The following is a 20,790-nucleotide window of genomic DNA, read 5'->3' as shown; positions in this document are numbered from 1 at the left end:
ATTGTTTTTTTATCCATGACCCAACCTCAGCTGCATGCTCATTAAGGTACCCATGATTGGCGAAGGTCCTCCAACCCTAAGAAAGTACTTATTTAACCCAAAACACAATCTTTTCCTAAACCTAACCAAGTAATTTTTGTGCCTAAACCTGACCAAACCGTGACACCTGCCATTGTAGGGGCACCGTTCCAGAGGAAGCTCCTATGTTTGTCGTTTGTCCCAGAGGGCAGGGACAAACGACCGACATGGCCGTTTAAGTTGGAGAACTCGTTGAACCGTCGGCATTCTCATTGTTGTTTCTTCTTCATTGATTGAATCTAATTTTGTTTCTCTTATTTCCATTTTTTGGTGAGATGCCTTCGTTAGATGCCCATTTTGAACTGTTGAATTGTTCGTTGGAGGTGCATGGACCCACCCCACAATGGTCAGTAATGGTAGAGGACAAAGACAGCATTAGCAAGTACAGCACATAACATTCAACATGTAAAGAGACGGGCTCGCATTATCTTTCCTCTCTGTGTCAGCTGACATGGTCTCTCCATCATCCTCCTTTCATGAAGAGCCACAAAGTTTTTGTAAAATACATAACGATCTTCAGTTATTTAAATGTTAGAAAAGATGAAAATGTGATGTTGAGTAATGCTTCCAAGCCGGTCACAAGCTGTTTCCGAATTCATTACATTTTGCAGCTAGAGTTTGTGGTGGAGGAGGCAGCAGTTTCTACATCTCACTCAAAGCACTGTGTAATCACTTTATTTCTATGAGCTACGTTCTGCTCCACTGCGAACGTGCTGAACACTTCCCTTCAGTTGCATATCGTCGGGTCACTAGAAAGACAAGGAGGGAGTCATACTGATTCAGATTTCCTCTAAGGAGCTTTAATTGGCGGAAAGATGCGTCTGTTTGGGGTTCAAAATGCTTGAACTCGAACCAAAAAGTGTCACTTATCCCGAGATTTTGGAGGAAAGACTCCTGACTCCCTGGAGCTCCCAAGAGGAGTGATTTTTTTTTGTTTTTTTTTTTTGTCTGAAGTAATATTTATGACATGGCCTATAATAGCATTGTCATCTAAATCTTCAGATTCACTAGAGCGATCCACAGGAATTTAAACTCAATTTTAACCCCGCAAAAGTTTCCACATGAACAAGTCACTTGAGTCTCGCTATGTGTTTTTTCTTTTTTTTCCCTCGAGAGTCATCTGCCAAAGATTGAGTAGATTTCTTTTGTTTCTGACGGATATCCACATGCTTTAAGAATCAGCCGAAAAATCTGATCAAACAGAAAATCTCTCTCGTTGAGCACCGCTGAAACATCTGCATAGGGGGGAAAGGAGAACACACACTTATTTGTTTTGACATGTCTTTGGTGCAGTTCAACATGTCGAAATCAAGAATTTAAGCTGCTTTGACTGAGGTCTCTGTTGCTACTGATGGAGATGTAAAATGAATGAACCAAACAAGATGAACCCCTATCTTATATTTGCATGTTTTCCATAGTGATACATGAGAAGGTTTGTTCTCGGTTCCTCTTATTCAGAGGTTTATTTTGAAGTATTTTCTTTTTAAGGTTAGGTATCACATTTTATTATACTGTTTCTTTTATGCGACTTTAGTTGTACTGTGACTTTGTACATACACAATAACACCTTGTTAGTTTTTCAGACTTTTTTTTTTTTTTTTTTTTGCAGCTTCTTTCTTTTTGTTAATGATTCTGAGACTAAACTGTTTTAATAAAATCACTCAAATTTCTTATTCTCAGCTTTCCTGCAGAACCACAGGCACTTGAACTTGTCGTCTGTCTTTACTGGCAAAACACCCATCATTTCCTGTGCTGGTACACAGTTTCCATGACAGCTGAGGGAAAAGCGCGACTATAAAGGTGAGTTTCATTGTTTTTGCTGTATTTTGATGAAAATTTTTTTTTCAGTGTGTACGCGTGTGCTAGCCAGTGAATTTTGAGTGTAACTGTGTGAGGTACTGCATGATGTTCCTGACACACTGTATGATGGGATTGACTTTGTTGACAGTCCTCAGCCTCTGCCTGCCTGTGTGGAGTGGTGAGTATAAACGGACTTTTAGTGATGTGATGATAATGATTTTCAGTACACCGGTCGGTAACACTTTTTGCACGGTCCAGAGTGAATAGTCAACCATCAGGCAACAAAGGACAGATGTCTGGCAAACTGTCGTTTGACAAGATCGCTGGATCTCTGTGGGCTGTGGAAACTCAAATCCCGACTTTAGGAATGACTCAATTTCTAATCCTGATTTAAGATTAACTGCTGTTGTTAAGAACAACCTGATTGCTAAATCAGAACGCAAAACTGCTTCCACAACATTGTTAGTTTGAGGTAAAAGCCAGACTTTTTACTGACCCGTGACAGATTACTTGTGGGCTAATTTCCAACCAGATTTCACAAATAAAACTTGGCAACTGGATTTCTTTTTCATATTAAAAAAAAAAAAAAGTATATACATATGCTCTCTTAATACTGTGTTTATGTAGTGTGTTATCTAGTGTGTCCACTCCACCACCACAGGTGTGGAGTGGACCAGTTGTATGAAAGCAAAAAAGTTGTTTTCATACCGTATGACTGATTTTAGGTGTAAAAGACAGGGACATCGGCTTTATTCCGGCGCTGAATAAAGTAGCCTCCAGAATTCTGCGCATAGCAAATGATGATAGTAAAACTCACCTTTAAAATGGCTAAAGGAACAATCTGACATTTTGGGAAATGTGCTTATTTTCTGGCTGAAAGTTAGATGAGAGGCTTGATACTGCTCTTGCATCAGCAGCACATATGTAGGTAGAGCCAGTCCCAGTTAGCTTAGCTTATCAAAAAGTACTGGAAACAGGGGGAAACACCTTGCCTGGCTCCGTCTAAAGCTTCCACCACAATTCAACAACAATTTGCAGTTTTACGGGTCGTTGTGTGCTGGACTGTCTGCTTTGGACAGACCCAGGCCAGCTGTTTTCTACCTGTTTCCAGTCTTTATGCTAAGCTGAGCTCATTGTCCGCTGGCTGTATTATATTCACAGCACAGATGTGAGAATGGTATCGATCTATCTCTTAGCGAGACAGTGTATTTTCCAAAATGTCAAGCCATTTCTTCAAGCCCCTCCATCTGAAGAGCACATGGGGGGATGGTAGAAAGAGCTCATGAAACTTTTCTGTTTTGTCAAACTGCTTTTCACCACATTACACGACAGCAGTGCAGCTACTTCATAATGGAACTTGTCATTACTGATGATCATGTGGTAGGCGTGGTTAAACTGCCATGCTGTGGCATTCGAACAGGAGAGCTCTTCAAGCACTGCAACTAAATGGCTATATGTAGGTCACAGATCGATCTCGATGCTGTGATGACTTTTTTTTTTTTTAATTCAGTGGATTCATGTACATGATGGTTAAAACTGCCAAAAAAAAAACGCTCTAGGACTTTTTTACTTTGAGGCGTCGGCTTGTTTGCTGTCTCGGTCGGACGATCGGGTTGATTTCGGTTTCTTTCTCTGCGTGTTCAGTGGAAAGACTAGATGGAACGCGTTCGCTTAGCTGGCCGGCCACCGGTGAGCCCACATTAAGGAATAACTTGGCTTTATGTAAAGCTGGGAGTGCGTGTGAACCCCCGAGGTGAGGCCTCCTGCAGAGCTGCTGCGTGCAGTCAAACCACAATGTTTTGTTTTTTATGTCTCCATGTGGGTGTGAAGGCTTTCAGGTTTTTTTTTTTTTCTTGGTTTTTTTTTTTTTGGAGAGCATATTTCACAGAGCGAGCTGCACTGAGTGATGGAATTAATCACCTCTACTGTTGAGTAATTAGTCAAGTTATGTAATTACATTTCCAATTGATATTATGAAATGATTAACATAATGAAAAACATATTCACTGTCAGTGAACATTTTCAATAGTCCACCTCCACCTGTAAACTCAAAAGTTTAAAGTTGTGGAAAAGTCAGCTCACTCCTTGGCAGACAGCTGCAGCCGTTGTAAGTTTTTGTTCAGTCTGAAATCTGTTCTATCCTAAAAAAAAGTAAATGTTTGTTCCAGTAAAAAGTGGTCTTGTCCATCCTCTGCCTTCTGGATTCAGTACATGATCGGGAGGCCAAAACTCTCAGAAGACTCAAAAAAAGGGACACACGCCAGTCCGTTTCGTTCTTTCTCTTTTTTTTTTTTTTTTTAAATTAAGACAAACTAATACACACAAAATGAAAATATGAATAAATGAAAATTCACATGCATAAAGACGAATCGCACAAAGTCAGACGTTAAACTTCAACTCAGACGTGAACGCCACACATTGACTACCAAACCTCACACCGGAAAAGTGAAAAAATAAATACTAAATCCTCATTCTCATATAGAAAATAATAACATCATGTGGAACACTAGAATGGATATAGAGACAAATGACAAATAACAAATACACATTCTTCTCAATACTCAGCTACAACGAACTTCTCCCTAACCTTCCCTTTTTTCTGTCAGCTTTGAAGGTGATCCAGCCCTACAAAGTGGTGACCGACAGTGGTACAGCACTGGTCCGGTGCTTCATCCAGCCCCAACCCTCCAATGACCAAAGCCCTCCATACCCTTACTTCGAACCCGAGGAAGTCCGTTTGACTCTACTGAAAGGCCTCCACGGCACCGAGGAACTCTGCTCGTCCATCTACAACTTCACACAGGACAGAGTGACAGGTGTGGTGAAGGACAGAGAGGTAGGTCTGCGGGACGGATGGATGTTAAGTTGTTCCAACTTTAGCCAAAATGACGTAACCTAACATTAAAGGCCCTGAAAACACATTTTCTCTGTCAGCTTCTTACTATAAAAGATGTAGATCATACGAGAAAAAGCTATTTTTGTCAAGGTTGCAACCCTTTTGTATTTTCCCATTAGAAATCTCCATTACAGATTTTTTTTTTTGGAAAGACAGGTCTATTAGATTTTAAAATATTCATTGTGAGCAAAACATGATTTCTCAGGGGAAAAAATACACATCCGCCGGCGAGGGACGTAGCATAAAAAAATCCCATTCCGGGCATTCAAGCGGATGCTTAAAATAAAGTCTATAATAAATGTGGGGTTGCACGTTCAAGAAAACATACCAACGTGCGTCGGCACACCTGCCCTCCATGTTGTCTGGACAGGCATGAAATAAAATTCATTTTCCCCCCTCAAAGAGCATTTGATACTGTTGTTTTTGCTTTTGTCATTGCTTGTGAACAACTACAAACGTTCTCGCTCTCGAAGAATCGTTCTGATAGTGATATAAGGCCTGTGAAAATTGCCCAGAGAAGCTTGAGACACCGTGGTTTAATGTGTGTTTTAGATGCAGTGCTCCGCTAAGATGAGGGAGGGTGCTGTGGAAGTGACAGTGTCTGGACTGAAATCCACAGACACAGATTTGTATCGCTGCGAGATAGAGGTTTTCTACCCACCACCTTACCTGCGGCTCACTGGCAACGGCACGCTCATTCATGTCTTAGGTGAGACGCCTCCACAGGATACTCAGACGCTCACATGCACCATTACCCACTTAGCTCACAGTACAGGCAGCTTTCTGTCTGTCATTGAGTCTCGCTTTCATTTTTTTTCCTTTGTCCACAGGCAGCTCTGACTGTTCTGTGCAGGGGGCTCGGATAGGGATTGCAAACCGGAGTGATGAAGAAGAGGACGACGAGGGTGATGAGAGGACGGCAACAGCAAGTATTCCCATGGTCGTACTGGTGATGCTGGTCACATTTGTCCTCATCGTCATTATCTACTTCCAGGTCAGAGCATTATTATTTGATTTTTATGTTACTACAATCATGTTATGATTGATTTGTGTTATTAATGACTGGTAGTAGTAGAATCAAGTCGGTCATTTTATCGTATAATGGTTACACATTTAATTGTTATTATTTTATTCTTTTAGTACTGGCAGTAGTAACAGCTTTCCCCCGATGGATGTGCATGTGTGTGGCCCCAAACTAAGATTTCAAATAGCCCTGAAACACACCATCGGTCCCCCTCCCACCTCCCGGCAACCACACACAAAAGATTTACATGATTCACACCGCCTCCATAGAAGAAAAACCCCTGAACCTTTACCTAAATACCACATCGTACAAGGTCAATGTGTGCTCGCAGCATTAAAATAACCAGGCTTGACAACACAAGGGCGCAGCACAGGTCTCTTTCTCTTTTAAGCAAATTAAAACTGCCGTTGGATTGTGAAAAGTCAAACCAATTAAGTCAAAATGTGATTGCGTCAACGCTATCTAGTTGACCGTGGGAAACCGCAGTTTGTGCGTTGCAGACACCTGCGGCTCCTGGAAATAGATATCAGTTTCCTAATGCATGGTTGAATGATTTTTTTTTGTACTGTAGGAGTGATAGAAGTAGCGGCAGCATTTAGTAATGACAGCAGTAACCACAGTAGCTTTGGTATTAGTAGTAACAGTTGCAGTAGTCTACCGTACCTATCAAGCCAAGATTACCAACTGGGAAAAGCGGGCAACTGCCCCAGGACCCCAGACCAGAGACCCCCAAAAGCCCCAGGTTCACCGTGTGGCCCTTGGTTTGTAGTTACATTACTGTATGTTTAGTTGTTACTGTGTTTGCGGATATCGCAGTATGCAGTGAGATTTTGCGTAATATTCAATATCCAACAAGACTGGCGTGATAAGGGCCTAAAGGTTGGTGCTGCTTAATTCAGGCCTTGAGGAGGTATCCTATGTCGAAATCTACATTCAAGACAGACACTCATGTTGGCTAATGCAGTGCCCACGTGGCGCAAATCCAAAAATGAAGTGATGTTTAATCGTTACTACACAGCAAACCCGGGGCAATATAAAATTTTGTCGTAGGACTGCTGCGAACAACAAACAGAGAGAAGGAGGAAAAGGTGGTACATGGGGCCCAGCAGGTAATTTTTTCACCAAAGCCCATTGTTAATCTCACCCATGCGTGGTAATAGCAGTAAAAGCAGCATAAGTAGCAGTAGTAGCTGTTGTGGTAGAAGGCGCTAGTAGCGGCAACAGTGCTTGGCAGCGGGTTTGGTTCCAGTCTGTATGGCTCAGTGGCTTAAGGCTACATCCTTCCATGATCGGCCATTGTCAGTGACTAGATTCAACCCAGTCCTTTTTCCCTGTCCCCCTTTGTTGCAACTCTTCATTGTACGATATCTGATAAAAGGTTAGTATCCTCTGTTGCTTTAGGGAATCAAGATCTGTGTGTTTTCCATTTGCAGACTCGCCAGTGTCAACGAGGGGAGAGGGAGATTGTCCGACAAGTGCCTGGTGGGGCTTACAAGGTGGATGCTGTTCCATTTACGTGTGAAAACATGGCATGAAAAAAAAACAACCTACAAATGCAGAGGCCAAAGCAGCATTGTTTCTGCCCTGAAGCATTAGAATACCATAGATTTTGAATGTAAAGTTAAAGGAATATAGTGGTCAGTATTGGCCATTTATTAAATATCACCTCTGTTATTATTGAGGGTTTTTTTTTTTTTAACTTTAGCAACAGAAGAACACCAAAATGGCATTTGGGTGACTGTGCATAATTTATTTATTAAGTACAAAAATAATGTTTACATTTTTGTAAACTCAAATTGTATTAAAAAGCTGTAGCTTTGACTGCGTTTCCACTGCCTTTTAGTTGCGCAGGTGCCTATAGGTGCTCTCGCCCTGAGTGCAGCTGGGAAGGCTTGACCTTCGATCAGAAACAGAATCACTTGATGTTTGAGTTGGCTAAATGCTCCAGCTAAGAAACTGCAATGCTTTGTATCTTTAAGGTGCGTTATGGCTACAGAAATTTGCCTGTGAGTGTATTAACAGTTACCTTATGTCCATTTATTTTTTTGCCATTGCAATGTTCAGCAAATATTCATGTTGGATATTTCATTTAAGTAAAGTTTCTAACTTGAAATTGTACTTTTTTGTAATTTGTTTTTGTTTTGTTTTGAATAAATCAGCTTGCCACATCTGGGATGGACCATACAGATCCAAAAAACCCCAATGCAGATTCTGTGCCGTCAGTTGTGTTATCTCTCTCTTTTCGTATTTACTCCAAGAAATGGTCAGCCATAGAACAAAGTCACAATAGGAAGATATACAGAGTGGTTAAAATGTGGCTGTGGCAGCTGAAAAAAAAAAAAAGATTCATGGGGTTCAATTGTAGATCTGAAGTTGTGGCTCCAGTGTGAGAACCACTTGATTTACAGAGGGGTGGCCTTACCAAGAGTTCTCAATTTCCTTCAATCTTGCAAAGTAGGCAAGTAGTGATGTATGAAGGTTCAACAAAAGTTTTCTAACACTTACCGTTGTAATACACAGGCAAGCAACAGATACCAAAAATCCAAATAATTAATATTTTCAAAAAAACAGACCCATCTTATAGATTCTAATTGGTAGAGAAACATGCGATTTGCTGATTTCTCAATCTGTAAACCAAACACTTATTGATATCCATATCAATAAAATTCAAACTTAAGAGGTCAATTTAGAGACTGGGCCTTGAAATAAAGGTGACAGCAGACCCCCTCAAGCACCACCATCAGGCCAATATTTGAACTTCTACACCAATTTAACAGACTGTGATGAGCAGCTTGATATAAAATGTGCGTCCACATTCAAGTTCCCCGGAGGATGAACCATTGTGATTACAGTTACCCCAGGACTTTCCCTCAGGTTGCCACATTCTTTACACTTTTCTTTTCCTACACTACTAGTTACAGCAAAATTATCAACAAGTTTGTTTCACTCAACACTTTGATATTGTTGCGTGTAATAGAATACTTCAGACTTTAGATGCCGCTTTTCAGGAAATGTCACAAACTGTTACCCACAGTTCACCACAGCGAAAGCCGAACATCTGCCCCAGAAACATAAACCATAGAGACATGCACGGACAAACACACGCAGTCACTAATTATGAGCCAAAGAACGTAGATTTCTTTTTTTATTTGCTTTTGATTAGGAGGTAGTTTGTTCCAGGTGCCAGCACAAAAGTAAGTAAAAAGCACCCTCACCAGATCTGATCTCATTGTACAGTTGTACAGTTAGAAAACCGCCACATGATGAACTGAGATGTCTGAGCGAATTGTAGTCGCAGAGCAGATCGGAAACATCAAGCAAAGAACATCACAACTGCCTGTAATCAGTTTGAGATAAAATTATGAACCACTTCCTCAGAATCAGCTTGAGGTAAGCTACTAAACAGCATGAGATAAATCATTTCAGTCCTGCTATGTTTTTCAGCAGATAAAAGTTGCCCTAGTTACGCAGCTGATGTGATTTTCAGGCTCCTCACTTACTGGCTGTATTCTAGCCATGCTGACTTTGAGTGTGAATGCATTTCCTGTCTCTGGTTTTTAGGACCTACCTCAAGAATGTCAGAGCTGGGTGTGCTCAATCAAAAGTACTCTGTATAGCATCTTGTCTGACCGTGTCGGAAACCAAAAGTGTTCTTAGTTGTTCCAGATGGCAACAATCGAAGACAGAGTAAAAAAACTGATTTGTCACAGAGGGAGGGGATGTGATGTAGTTTAAATAATGGGGACATTTCCGGACGGTCTCCTGACGGACATAGTGTCGGTTGCTTGAATAAAAAGTGGCAGAAAGAGCTCCAAAGGGGAGTTCAAACCCCGGCTTCTTTCTCACTTCAACACAGCTTACCGGGGATAGTGTGAAGGGTGTGAACGTTGGCGTCGTCAGTTTCGGAAAGTTACAGAAATGGTCGGACACAGTCCTCCCCTAACCGCAACGTCAGAAACGTGGGAGGGGAAGAGGAAAAAGAAATGGTCCAAGGATTGACCGCTGTGGATCGCCTGACACCGTTTGTGTTTCAACAGATTCAAAGTTAAGGATTGAGTCATATAAGCTCATATATTCTTCAAGCAGACCAATGAAGAACAGAACTTGTTATACTTATATTTAGGTTCTTTATAGGATATAATATTTTATATGATTTGTATTAAAAAATGATCAGGATTTTAAAATCGCATTTCTGTTTATTCATGATTTTGTGGCATATTTTGTGTTAACTGTCTTATGTCGGATTTTTATTCCTGCAACTTACTGTTAACACTCCCAATCTTGGCCAGGACCCAAATGAAAAATAATTTTAATCTCAATGAAACCTTCCGGGTCTACAGTCATGCTGGTCCCTCCTTGAGTTTGTACCTACTCAGTGCAGTGCTTGCTGGCATTTTTAAAAAAAACCATGTTTACCATAAATGGCTCTATATACAGTATATGGTGCTTTCATCCAATCCACTGCCTCTAGTTTAAACACACACACACACACACACACACACACACACACACACACACACACACACACACACACACACACACACACACACCAATTGCAGTAAGCTATCATGCAAAGTGTTCTGTCTGAACATTGGGAGCAGTTAGGGGTTCATCTGTCTTGCCTGAGGACACTTTGACATGTGGACGGGAGGAACTGGATGACCCTTTCTACCACCTGAGCCACACTAACAAGACCACACTAGTACAGCTGAGGCTGATGGGAACATCATTAGCTTTGCATGCATTTAGTCTGGTATTGGGCAAATTAAAATTTCGACCTGATTGTGGTGCTAGGTGAAAACTCAGGATCAACAGAGCTTCGACAATTCATCCTGTGGGGAACAGACATATCTGTGCCAAGTTTTGTGGCGACCCATCGGATAGCTATTGAAACATTTGACTCAAAACCACAAGTTTTGAGCCCGCCAAGGTCTGTGGGCTTCATGCTCTGGGGACTGCGAATGTGTGTACAAAATTTCACGGCAATCTTAATTAGTAGTAGGGATATTTCAGTCTAGACAGGTGGTACACCATCTAAACCAGAGTGGTTGCACGACCGACCGACCGACGATCAACATTTCCATCCATAGAGCCATGACACTTACGTGGCTATAAAAAAGTACGCATCAGTGGCTGTCTCTCCCAGCACGAGTGAATTTTGGAGTGAGGTTAGAATACAAAGCCTTAAGAAACCGAGAGGATTTTGCTCTAAGGCCGTGTTTGATTTTGTTTTACTTGAGTTCCCTGGCAATAGAAACTAGAACAGTGTACTGCCTCCTCCAAAAAAAGAAAAGAGAAAAGAAAAAGAAGATAAAGACCACAGATGGACCAATGAGCGAACCGAATTCAGGCTGGTAAAGCTGATTACTTCCACGGAGAAGGTTGTGTTTTCACCCGTGTCTGTCTTTTTGTTTGTTTGTTTTATTTGCCAGCAGGATTACACAAAATGCACTGTACTGATTTAAATTGGTGGAGACATGGGGCATGGGCCAATGGAAGAAGCCATTAGATTTTGGGGGCAGATCCAGATAATTGACCATGAATTTGAATTTTGTTTCGTCTGAAGTCTGGTGTATGTGTTATGACTTAGTAGTGCCTGTGGTTTCTTTATGTATCACACAAAAAAGAATTCACAGAAGCAGAAACTTTGAAAAACAGGATGTGGACAAACACTGCTGACTCTAGCTACACCAGATCCAATCAAAGCGTTAAGGGTCTTTCAAGGACTGATTCATATATCTATACCCCAGACAGCACTGACAGGTTGCATAAAAAAGATTTTTTTCTTGATCCTTACTAAAATTCACTCAGTTTCTTGTCCTTGATTATTTCTACTTTAAGCTAAATACATAGAAGTTCAGAGGAAAAAATACTACTTTTTACTCCTTTACAATTTTTGACAACTATAGTTATTTTCACGGTGAGATCTTAAAATCTGTAAACAGCATATACACACACGCATACACTCACTGAGCACTTTATTAGGAACACGTTTACACCCGTTTATTCATGCATTATTAAATCAGCCAGTCATGTGTGCGATGAATAAAATCCTGCAGATACAGGTCAGGAGCTCCGGTTAATGTTCACGTCAAATATCAGAATGGGGGAAAAAATGTGATCTCAGCGACTTTGATCGTGGCAGGACTGTTGGTCCCAGAAGGGCTGGTTTGAGTGTTTCTGAAACTGCTGATCTCCTGGGATTTTCACGCACAGTAGTCTCTAGAGTTTAGTCAGAATGGTGTGAAAAAACAAAAATCATCCCGCGAACAGCAGAGTAAAATGGCTAAACTGGTTGGAGCTGACAGAAAGGTCACGGTAACACAGATTACCACCCTTTACAACTGTGGTGAGCAGAAGAGCATCTCAGAGCGAACAACACGTTGAACCTTGAGCTGGACGGGCTATAAACAGCAGAGGACCACGTCCGGTTCCACTCCTGTCAGTCAAGAACAGAGACCTGAGGCTGCAGTGGCCACAGACTGCACCGAAAAACTGGACAGATGAAGACTGGAATACGTGGCCCGGTCTTTGGTGAATCTGGATTTCTGCCGGGGCAGCAGACGCTAGAGTCAGAATTTGGCATCAACAACGTTAATTCATGAATTCATAGCCCTACCCAGTATAACTATGGTGTTCCTAATAAAGTGCTTGGGTGTATAATGCATTGCTATACAGTAATTTAGTTTACCCAACAGTTTATAAAGTATTTAAAGTCCAGACGCATTTATTTAGCTCTATCTCAACCAGCCCCAGTATCAAAAAGATGTCAATGCATAGGTAATAATAATCCAGAAAGATAATATTTAACAGTAATGCTGACAGGAGCCATTCTGCCTGCATAACAAGCACTTTGACTTTTGATACTTTAAGATATCGTTCTGAATCCAGAGCAATTTTATATTTCAGCATTGCAACTTTTAATGAATTAAGTAAATGATCATTTATTTAAGTAGAGAATGTTAAAGTGTATCACACTTTTAAAATGTATCACGAGACACATCACGGTCTGCAGGAAATATTATCATCCACAAAAACAAAAATAGTTTGATTGACAGTTGGTAATTATAGGGTATAGCTACTGTAGAAATAGAAGCTATGGTTAGATCTGCGTTAAGCCCAACCTCAAAATGTTCTTTTTCCTCACCTCAGTATCAGACCGAGGTGTTTGTGATGCCAGATGGTGTCAGCTGGAGTGCTGTGAGTATTGTTTTTCACACCACAGTGCGAGAAGAAGCAGAAACGCTGAGATGACAGCTTGCCACTTCAACATCTTCATTGTCTTCACAGTTTATCTGAGCTTCAACTTCCACCCAAGTCATGGTAGGACTCTCCATTTCCCCGTCTACTGTCTATAGGAATTCACAGGTTTTTTTGTTTCTCAATTTCGAACTTCAAATTATTATATTTATTTATGTGTCGTATTATCATAAACAATATAACCATGAATAATAATTCACCTAATGATCCAATGAAACTTGTATGATCAGCTACTGGTTTACATATATTGGTATTCACTCGTATTTTATACAAGCTGAGATGTTTCTGCATTTGTTGTTGTGAGGGAAGTTGTAGTGATCTGTATTACTGATACACCGTGGCCACAGTCGGCATATTAACCTACTGAGTTGAGAATAAATCTTGACACTGTTCAGCCCAGTAAAAGAAAAGGGAAAAGAGGTGCTGCTAAAACACTCTGCCCCTTTTTGACGTCTCAAACAGGCCGATTTCGCCTCTTAAATGAAATGGGAAACAATGCTCTGATGAACACGAAAGAAAACCTCGTTAGGTGTTACTGTTTAAGCTTGATTATGTGTTTTCCAAGAGAGGCTGAATCCTTTTTCGCCCGTCAGGTTTTAAGGTGATTCAGCCACAGTTCCAGACTATAAACCCGGATGGGTCAGCCGTTATCACCTGTGAACACACCGTGAACGTCAGCTCTGTTGAAGATGCTCGACTCAACAGCATATCACAGTATGTATCCTGGTGTCATAAAATCCGTGTGCGTAGGATGCTGAGTTGTGAAATATACACTAAGGGAGTGGATGCTTTTCCACTTTGAAGTGCATGCTGCCTCTTGCTGTATTTTCCTCCAATTTGAAGTTCTCCGTCTCTCTTTTCTCTATGTTATCAGCCTCTGTGATTCTCATTTCATTGTTAGTTACTTTCCCAGGATGAGTGTTTTACCTTTAACTGGGTGAACATATTACAGAAATAGTGGGCAGCAAATATCAGAGAGAGACCAAATATCTTGACAACTACTGGCTGGAGTGACATGAAATTTTGTACAGACATGCATCGTCCCCAGATGCATGAAGCCCACGGACTTTGGCCATCTCCTGACTTTTCCTCCACCACCACAGCGTAGCGTGAAATACTTTAACAGTCCTGATAAGAGGCCAAGTTGATGCGGTAGATGTTCACCCAACTCGGTGCAAATTGGAAAACATCAGGTGCGAGTCTGTTAGCTCAGCTTAGCATTAAAACCGGAAACAGCGGAAAACAAAGGTAACAAAATCTGTATACCAGCACCTCTAAAGCTCACTAATTAACACGCACTGTCTTGTTCATTTAGTCTACAAAAGCCAAAGTGTAAAGGTGACTGGCGTTTTATGGGAGGTTATGCGTGGGTCTGTTTCTTGGGTGCGTTATCAGTGTTCTCGTCCAACTCTTGACAGCAAAGCGCATAAGTGTATATCCCAAAATGTTGATTTAGTCCTTTTAGTCATTAACGAACCCAACTGAAGACTAAAGGCTCGGTCTGGCTGGTAGATATACTCTGTCTAACACATCTTTGTCCACCCTCAGAGCAGATACGTCTAAAAGGTCACTGCTCTGCCAGAAGGGAAAGAAGGAATGTAAGAACATTGCCATGCATCCAGAGAATCCCAACAAGTGGCTCTTCATCTTACTCAACCTTGGGCCAGAGAACATGACCATGTCATATGAGTGTGAGTTCACAGTGAGGAAAGGTCATCTAGATTACACCATGAAAGGAATACCAACCAGACTGCGGTCAGGTACGTCTAAGCCTTTGGAAGATTTGCAGAGCCTATTTAAATTCGAATAAGTGAAACACAATACGCATGGTCATATGTATCTCCTTTCATATTCTATATAGGATTACTGTGACTTCAATAAATTAAAAACAAAGTAAAAAGACAGTTATTGACCTTTTTGGTTGTAATTGCTGAGTAAACACAACAAAATGCTGTTAATACAGAAAAAAGAAGTAAAGGATAAGGCTGGTGGTATTTTATAGTTTTCTTATTGTCAACAAAGCCTGATCCATGTTATTCCTCTGTGCCATAGAGCTCTTTCGTTGGCCAAAAAGTTTTAAAAACGCATCACTGCAGGGATCATCGTTACCATGAACACGGGCACTGTAGTTGAGTTTAAATCTGACATTGCAGCCGCTGCTGCTGACTCGGCGAACATCATTCAGGGCATTGCTCTGGTAATTTCTGAGTCACCAAAATGCAAGGAGCTCTCCGGAGGTCCCTGTGTGGCTGTGATGATTTAGTCACCATTCAGGTCATTTGTCCAACAAGAGGGTGACATGCAAACGTGCGCTATAAGGCGTGTATGCAGAGAAATCCTAGGGTCTTCGGAGAAGCTTAAGGACGACAAAAGTGTGCGAGACTGCCCACATAGGCAGGGTCTGGAAGTGAAAACCTTCTTTGACCTCCTGTGTTGTGAGATGCTTTTTGAGCCTCTAAGCCAGCGCTCGGTGCACCCAGAACGCACAAAAAGCACATAAAAAGCACCTGAGGCAGCCAACAGGGAAGAAACCCTGAGGAATCCCACCATCTTCTTGAAAAAGACCAACTTACTCCCCAACCGAAAATGCTTGGCAACATTCTCGGTGATCCTGCCTGTGATACTATCGACGACATAGCCACGAGCATGTCCTCAGACAAAGGGCCTTTTCACGGAAGCTGCAGAATCCCCCCATCTCTACTGCTTCAGCTGAGACAGCTTTTTTCACACTGCGGTGGCTGAAGACGGACAACCACGACACCTTGTATTCATTCGTGTTCATAGTGATATTTGGACAAATTCGATATTAACGCTTTGATGAGCACCTTCATCAGTACCAACCCAGAGAGAAAAGCCACATTCGGGGTTCTGTGATACATTTTGTTTTAATGGTGTTAAGATAAAAACCGTTATTGCTGATGTTAACAATGAATCTGATACCATGAATATACTGAAAAGAAATTCTGTGCTTATTGTCAATCCCAGCTTGAAACAGTCCGCTGGGTTAGAGTGAACATCTCTCCACGTAGACCCCCCGAGCCTCCCCAGAGGTTTGAGGTTTGATTCCTGCGGCTGTGGCGTCCAGCTGTTTTACGAAATTACTTTGCCTTGTTTAAAGATGAAACAATTTATCTGTGACCCATTTCTAAAGATTTACACCTTCAGTAGGAATCAGCGGGAGACGGGGCTAAGTGCCACTGACAGGATAGGGAAGTCTGAGTGTATTGAGCCATGGACTTATACATTTATCGTGGTCTTTTCATGAACTCTGTTGATAAAGAGAAAACTATTACACCAGCCCTATTGTTAGTTTTAAAGGGCACCTTAACGCCAGGCTGAAAGGCATTGATTTCGAGTTTGTGTGGTCGGAAGCGCGCTCCGTAGCCACACCCAGCTGTGACGTCACAGCGTGCCGACACACTCCGGGGTACACCTCTACACCACCGCTGCAGGGTGAGAGGTTAAAACACTTGAGGTCGGCGAAAACGAGAATTTCAGCCGCTTTGATGAGGAAATGGAAGGGAACTGATTCTTTTTTGAGATGCACTTATATTGTTGTGGCAGAATCAAGAACAGTCCAATCGTAGCTTCGGGCGTGACACTTATTTGTACTGACTGACAGCCGTGCTCAGCAAACAGACACTTTGTTTGATTCATCTGGTTTATGCTGCCGTTGAACCGCAGAAAATCAAAGGCCCCGAAAGCTTATCGGCTTCTGAGTGAAGGGTTCCTACTCAAAGATTTTTTTTTTTCTAGGTTTGAACACTTTTGGTTGTGTAACATGACAGATTTCCTGTTTTCACTGAGCTCTTCTCACTGGTTTGAAGCGGTGGTTGGAAAAACGCCGTTAAGTTCAGCGCCCTAATCAGGAATCCGAATTCAACTGCTGCGAGGCTGCTAACTTACTACACCCACGCAGTCCCGATGACGCAGACTAGCTACCATTTCCTTGTGCCCCTTTAACCATTAAACTTTTGATGAATAATACCTTAGAATGTATTTTTTCCAAACTTGAACGTTGACTGTATCTCATTTAGTCGTCTATAGTATTTTTCCTGAGAAATGCATGGGACTGAACCCCAGATTTTCAAGGACTTTGACTGCTGAATATCACATTCTTCTTCCCGATCACTGCTGATGTTCTGAAACTTGGCTGAGTCGGCCAAACACATGGGCACTGTTTTTGTTTTTGTAAACCAGTATAAACAGGAAGTAACCTTGTTATGTCTTTTTCAGGTCAAAAGGAAACGGAGAAGGACTGCATATCTCCCCCTCCCCCTCCCCCTCCCCCTCCCAGTCAGCATTACCAACTGATCTGGACTCTGACTGGTCTGCTGGCTCTGATATTCCTATACAGCTGTGCCATCAGCTTCGTCTACGTCAGACTGAGGATGACTGTATGTCTGTCTGACTTATTGCTTTCTCTTAATTGTCACATGTCTTCGTATCTGATTGTCTGGTTGTCACAGAGAGAGGGTGTTGGGGTTTCACTTCACTTATTCACTATGTCCACAGGTGAGTGGTCTCCGTCAGTGAATTAGTATTCATTAATACACAGGAGAGCGAAACAAGCTGTAAGATGTGGAACAAACTGGGGTCTGAGGAGCAGATTTTGGTTTGATTGATAATTCTGACAAGTCAGCGCTGCCAGCTGTTTTTTGTTGTTGAGTTGTGCAGACCCTCACCTCCGGTGTTGTTGGATTGTTTCGACTCGTCGGCGAGCTGATTGGATCTTCATTAACTTGCCGCCATCAAAACATGCTTTTAGAACCTATTTATCGTTGAAATTTTCCAAAACATTTGACGCACCACCACAGTAGCCCACCGACAGTGGGTAGGTCTTAGTGATTAAGGAGTCCTCTGGATTTCCTCTAAATTCTTTCAGGTTTAGGAGCTTAATTCTTATTCTGAGGAGTTTCTGAGGAGTTATTACTAATGCAGCCGGTCAAGAAACTACGAATACGTCATGATCATTAATGTCTACACATCTGATCCCCCTTTAAAACCGGTCACAACTTCATTTTGAGTCCCGTGGTTAAGAATTCCACACACACTGATCCCCTGAACAAAGCTGAGACCTCTGTACAAAGGGAATTTTATGAAAGGACACCGCACATCTCCACGTGGTTGCAGCCCATCTGGGCCGTCTCAGACAGGCAGGAAATGACGGTGCAGCTCGGGGACTTGCTTATAACGTCGCCAGGTGCATCGACGTGCTGCCTTTGCACCTTCCACAGATGGGATCACATTTCAGATCAACCTTGACACATGGGCCGTGGTCTTGTGTAGTCAGCGCACAACGGTGTTCGTGGTCTTGCGGAACAAAATGGCTGACTTTGATTAATGAATTAACCCAAATTACTATGCACAGCTGACAACCTGGAGACCACCGGGGTCGCTTCATGGGCTTTTCAAACCGAGTTATCAAAGACAAAATGGGCGCACCCTTCTCACTTTTCACCTCTGGCGGTTTAATGTTGCTTTCCATTTATCAGCTGCCCCCCCCCAGATGTCCCTGCACACACACGCACACACACACACACACACACGGGTGGCCCACACATCGCTCACACCCACTCGCAATGGTCGGTGCGACAGAGCTGAGGTAAAGTCAGTCCGCTGAATAACACGGAGTCCTATCGCAGTCCGTTAGAGACCAGCGGTGTTGACCGCAGCAGTCAAACTGCAGTTGAAAGTTGTGGTTTTGGAGTTTTTCTCTTCTGTGACAGTTTCCGTAACATTGCACATATTACATGTTATGAATTATCTCTGCGAGTTTAAAAGAAATAGGTTTAATAATTTCAGGGCAACGACTCATAAAGTAGGATTGCGGCACTCGAAAAACACAAAAATCCTCAATTCTGTGGCCTCAGTTTACCTTTTTATTTCTTATGTTGGTGCAATTCATTAAAACGAGGCTTCATCAGAGTCCAGTTTCAGGGCAATATTTTTTTTTTTTTTTTTTTTTAATGTCATTTAGAAACTCTCTTGCTGTCTCACTTTATCCCTGTTTAATTATTTCTTTCTCTATCGACTGTACAGTATGTTTTGAACTAAATAATAGCTTTAACTGTAGTAGCTCCAACTATATATGTTTTATGGCCTATGTCACAGTTTCTTAGAAACCTCCCATGACCCTGTCTGCACAGGTACAGAAACAGCACTGGTTGCCTGTAACGTTGGAAGCTGGTTTATACTCTTTGAGCTACATGTGATAAAGAAAAAGAAAATCCTAAGAAACCTTTTGCTTTTCTGGTCCTGTGTTTCAGAACAACAAGAGAGAACCTGAGAACTGCACCTATGTGGAAATGAGGAAGGCTCCTCTGCCAACTGATCTGTCTTTCAACAGTTTTTGTGGGTAGCAGGCTCGTGTCTTCTTACCCCTGGGAAAACTTTTCCATGAAACCTTTCTTCATGTATCGTAGTCTCAAACCTTTGCTCTATTTGCTTCTTTATCATGTGTCTCTCTTTGTACGAGTTGAAAACCATTGTACTACTGAAGCTAAACAGCAGGGTGAGACAGAGACTGTCTAAAGCCACGATGCTTTCTGCTGCTGTGCTTGTACATCTCCTCTTTTACGGTAGTGTGTGATGAAGCAACAAAACATTACCCATTATGTCGGACATATACGAATACGTACAGTTTATCATTCATTCGGACCTTTTTCTATCAACTTAAAATGAAGCTATATAATACACACACTGAGTAATTTCATTTATATCCCCACCGTCCAGCCTGACAGCTTTATGGATGGAAAACAGGCTCCTCACAGCTGCTCTTTACCATGAAAGGACAATCCTCCCTTCCTGCGAAACCCAGACCTCCTCAGTTTTTTTCCCTGACGATGCCTGAAGTCCATGTCCCCTCACATCTGCACTATAAAGGACCATTTAACTTCTGCTCGTTTCCACTGTGTAGCTAAAGTACTTTATTTTATACTGTACAATCTTCATTGCTTTTTTTGGGAATTCGCAGTGTTTGCGCATATGCACATTACAATGTTATTACTATTATTAGTTATTAAATGTATTTTATTTATTTTATTTTTTATTCTGGCCACCGGTTGTCGAGGGAGGTGGCTTGTTGGGCCTCTTTCCAGCCTCTAGAAGCACTTTAGGGCTTTAGTGGTATGAGGGGAATGGTGGGAGAAGCCTTGATCCACTCCAGAGGAAAAAAAAGAGAATTCATGGACAAATTCGTGCCTATTACTCACCCCACAGAGGATGAAGGCGAGAAGAAGGTGAGACCTGCAATCAGCCAGACCTCCTAGGGCCACAGCCCTAGTCTGGGTGTGGCCCAAGGTGATTCTGCCCTTGAATATCCTTGAATGAAACAAACATTTAAAAAAGGAAGGAGGATAATGAGGAAATACTTATATGTGGTAATTATTTTAAATAAAGATGGACTCTTCAGCCACCTCCCTTTGGGCTACTGCTGGCCAGGATAGTAAGTTTATTAACCATGACATGTATTAATTATATGGTCTTCATGTCTGAATATTCTGTTCTACTTTTGTCTTTTTAGGTATCATTTATTTGTCCTTTCATTTTTTTTATTTTAAGTACAAGGCCCAGTGTAGACATGACAATTGTGTACCTGAACCGATGCAGATTTGAGGCCTACAGCAGTAAATACATACGTATGTACAGCCCCATTTCCCCCTCCCTGTGTCTTTTAAAGGGCGGGTACGGGTAAGATCATCATTCGCGGAGCGTACTGTGTACCCTTATG

The 20,790-nt window shown here is 41.9% G+C and overlaps 2 protein-coding genes across 3 annotated transcripts; both read left to right on the top strand.

Annotated features, from left to right (window-relative positions):
* Positions 1 to 1,953: 1,953 nt before the first annotated feature.
* cd28 (CD28 molecule) lies at positions 1,954 to 7,461 on the top strand. The gene is made up of 5 exons (XM_040149056.1): positions 1,954 to 2,056; positions 4,485 to 4,714; positions 5,327 to 5,483; positions 5,605 to 5,768; positions 7,232 to 7,461. The coding sequence occupies exons 1-5, from the start codon at positions 1,981 to 1,983 to the stop codon at positions 7,331 to 7,333; spliced, it is 729 nt and encodes a 242-aa protein (XP_040004990.1). The 5' UTR covers positions 1,954 to 1,980; the 3' UTR covers positions 7,334 to 7,461.
* Positions 7,462 to 12,970: 5,509 nt separating this feature from the next.
* LOC120801149 lies at positions 12,971 to 20,670 on the top strand. 2 transcript variants are annotated; one of them, XM_040147729.1, is made up of 5 exons: positions 12,971 to 13,121; positions 13,652 to 13,772; positions 14,607 to 14,818; positions 17,295 to 17,455; positions 19,328 to 20,670. In XM_040147729.1, the coding sequence occupies exons 1-5, from the start codon at positions 13,049 to 13,051 to the stop codon at positions 19,418 to 19,420; spliced, it is 660 nt and encodes a 219-aa protein (XP_040003663.1). In that variant the 5' UTR covers positions 12,971 to 13,048; the 3' UTR covers positions 19,421 to 20,670. The 2 variants fall into 2 exon arrangements, with proteins under 2 accessions (XP_040003663.1, XP_040003661.1); XM_040147727.1 differs by lacking the exon at positions 19,328 to 20,670 and having other exon boundaries at positions 17,295 to 17,859.
* The last annotated feature ends 120 nt before the right edge of the window (positions 20,671 to 20,790 follow it).

This window comes from Xiphias gladius, chromosome 16, assembly GCF_016859285.1.
Source record: "Xiphias gladius isolate SHS-SW01 ecotype Sanya breed wild chromosome 16, ASM1685928v1, whole genome shotgun sequence".
In the NCBI taxonomy this organism is placed as follows: Eukaryota; Metazoa; Chordata; class Actinopteri; order Istiophoriformes; family Xiphiidae; genus Xiphias; species Xiphias gladius.
This window is presented reverse-complemented; position numbering and strand designations above follow the sequence as displayed.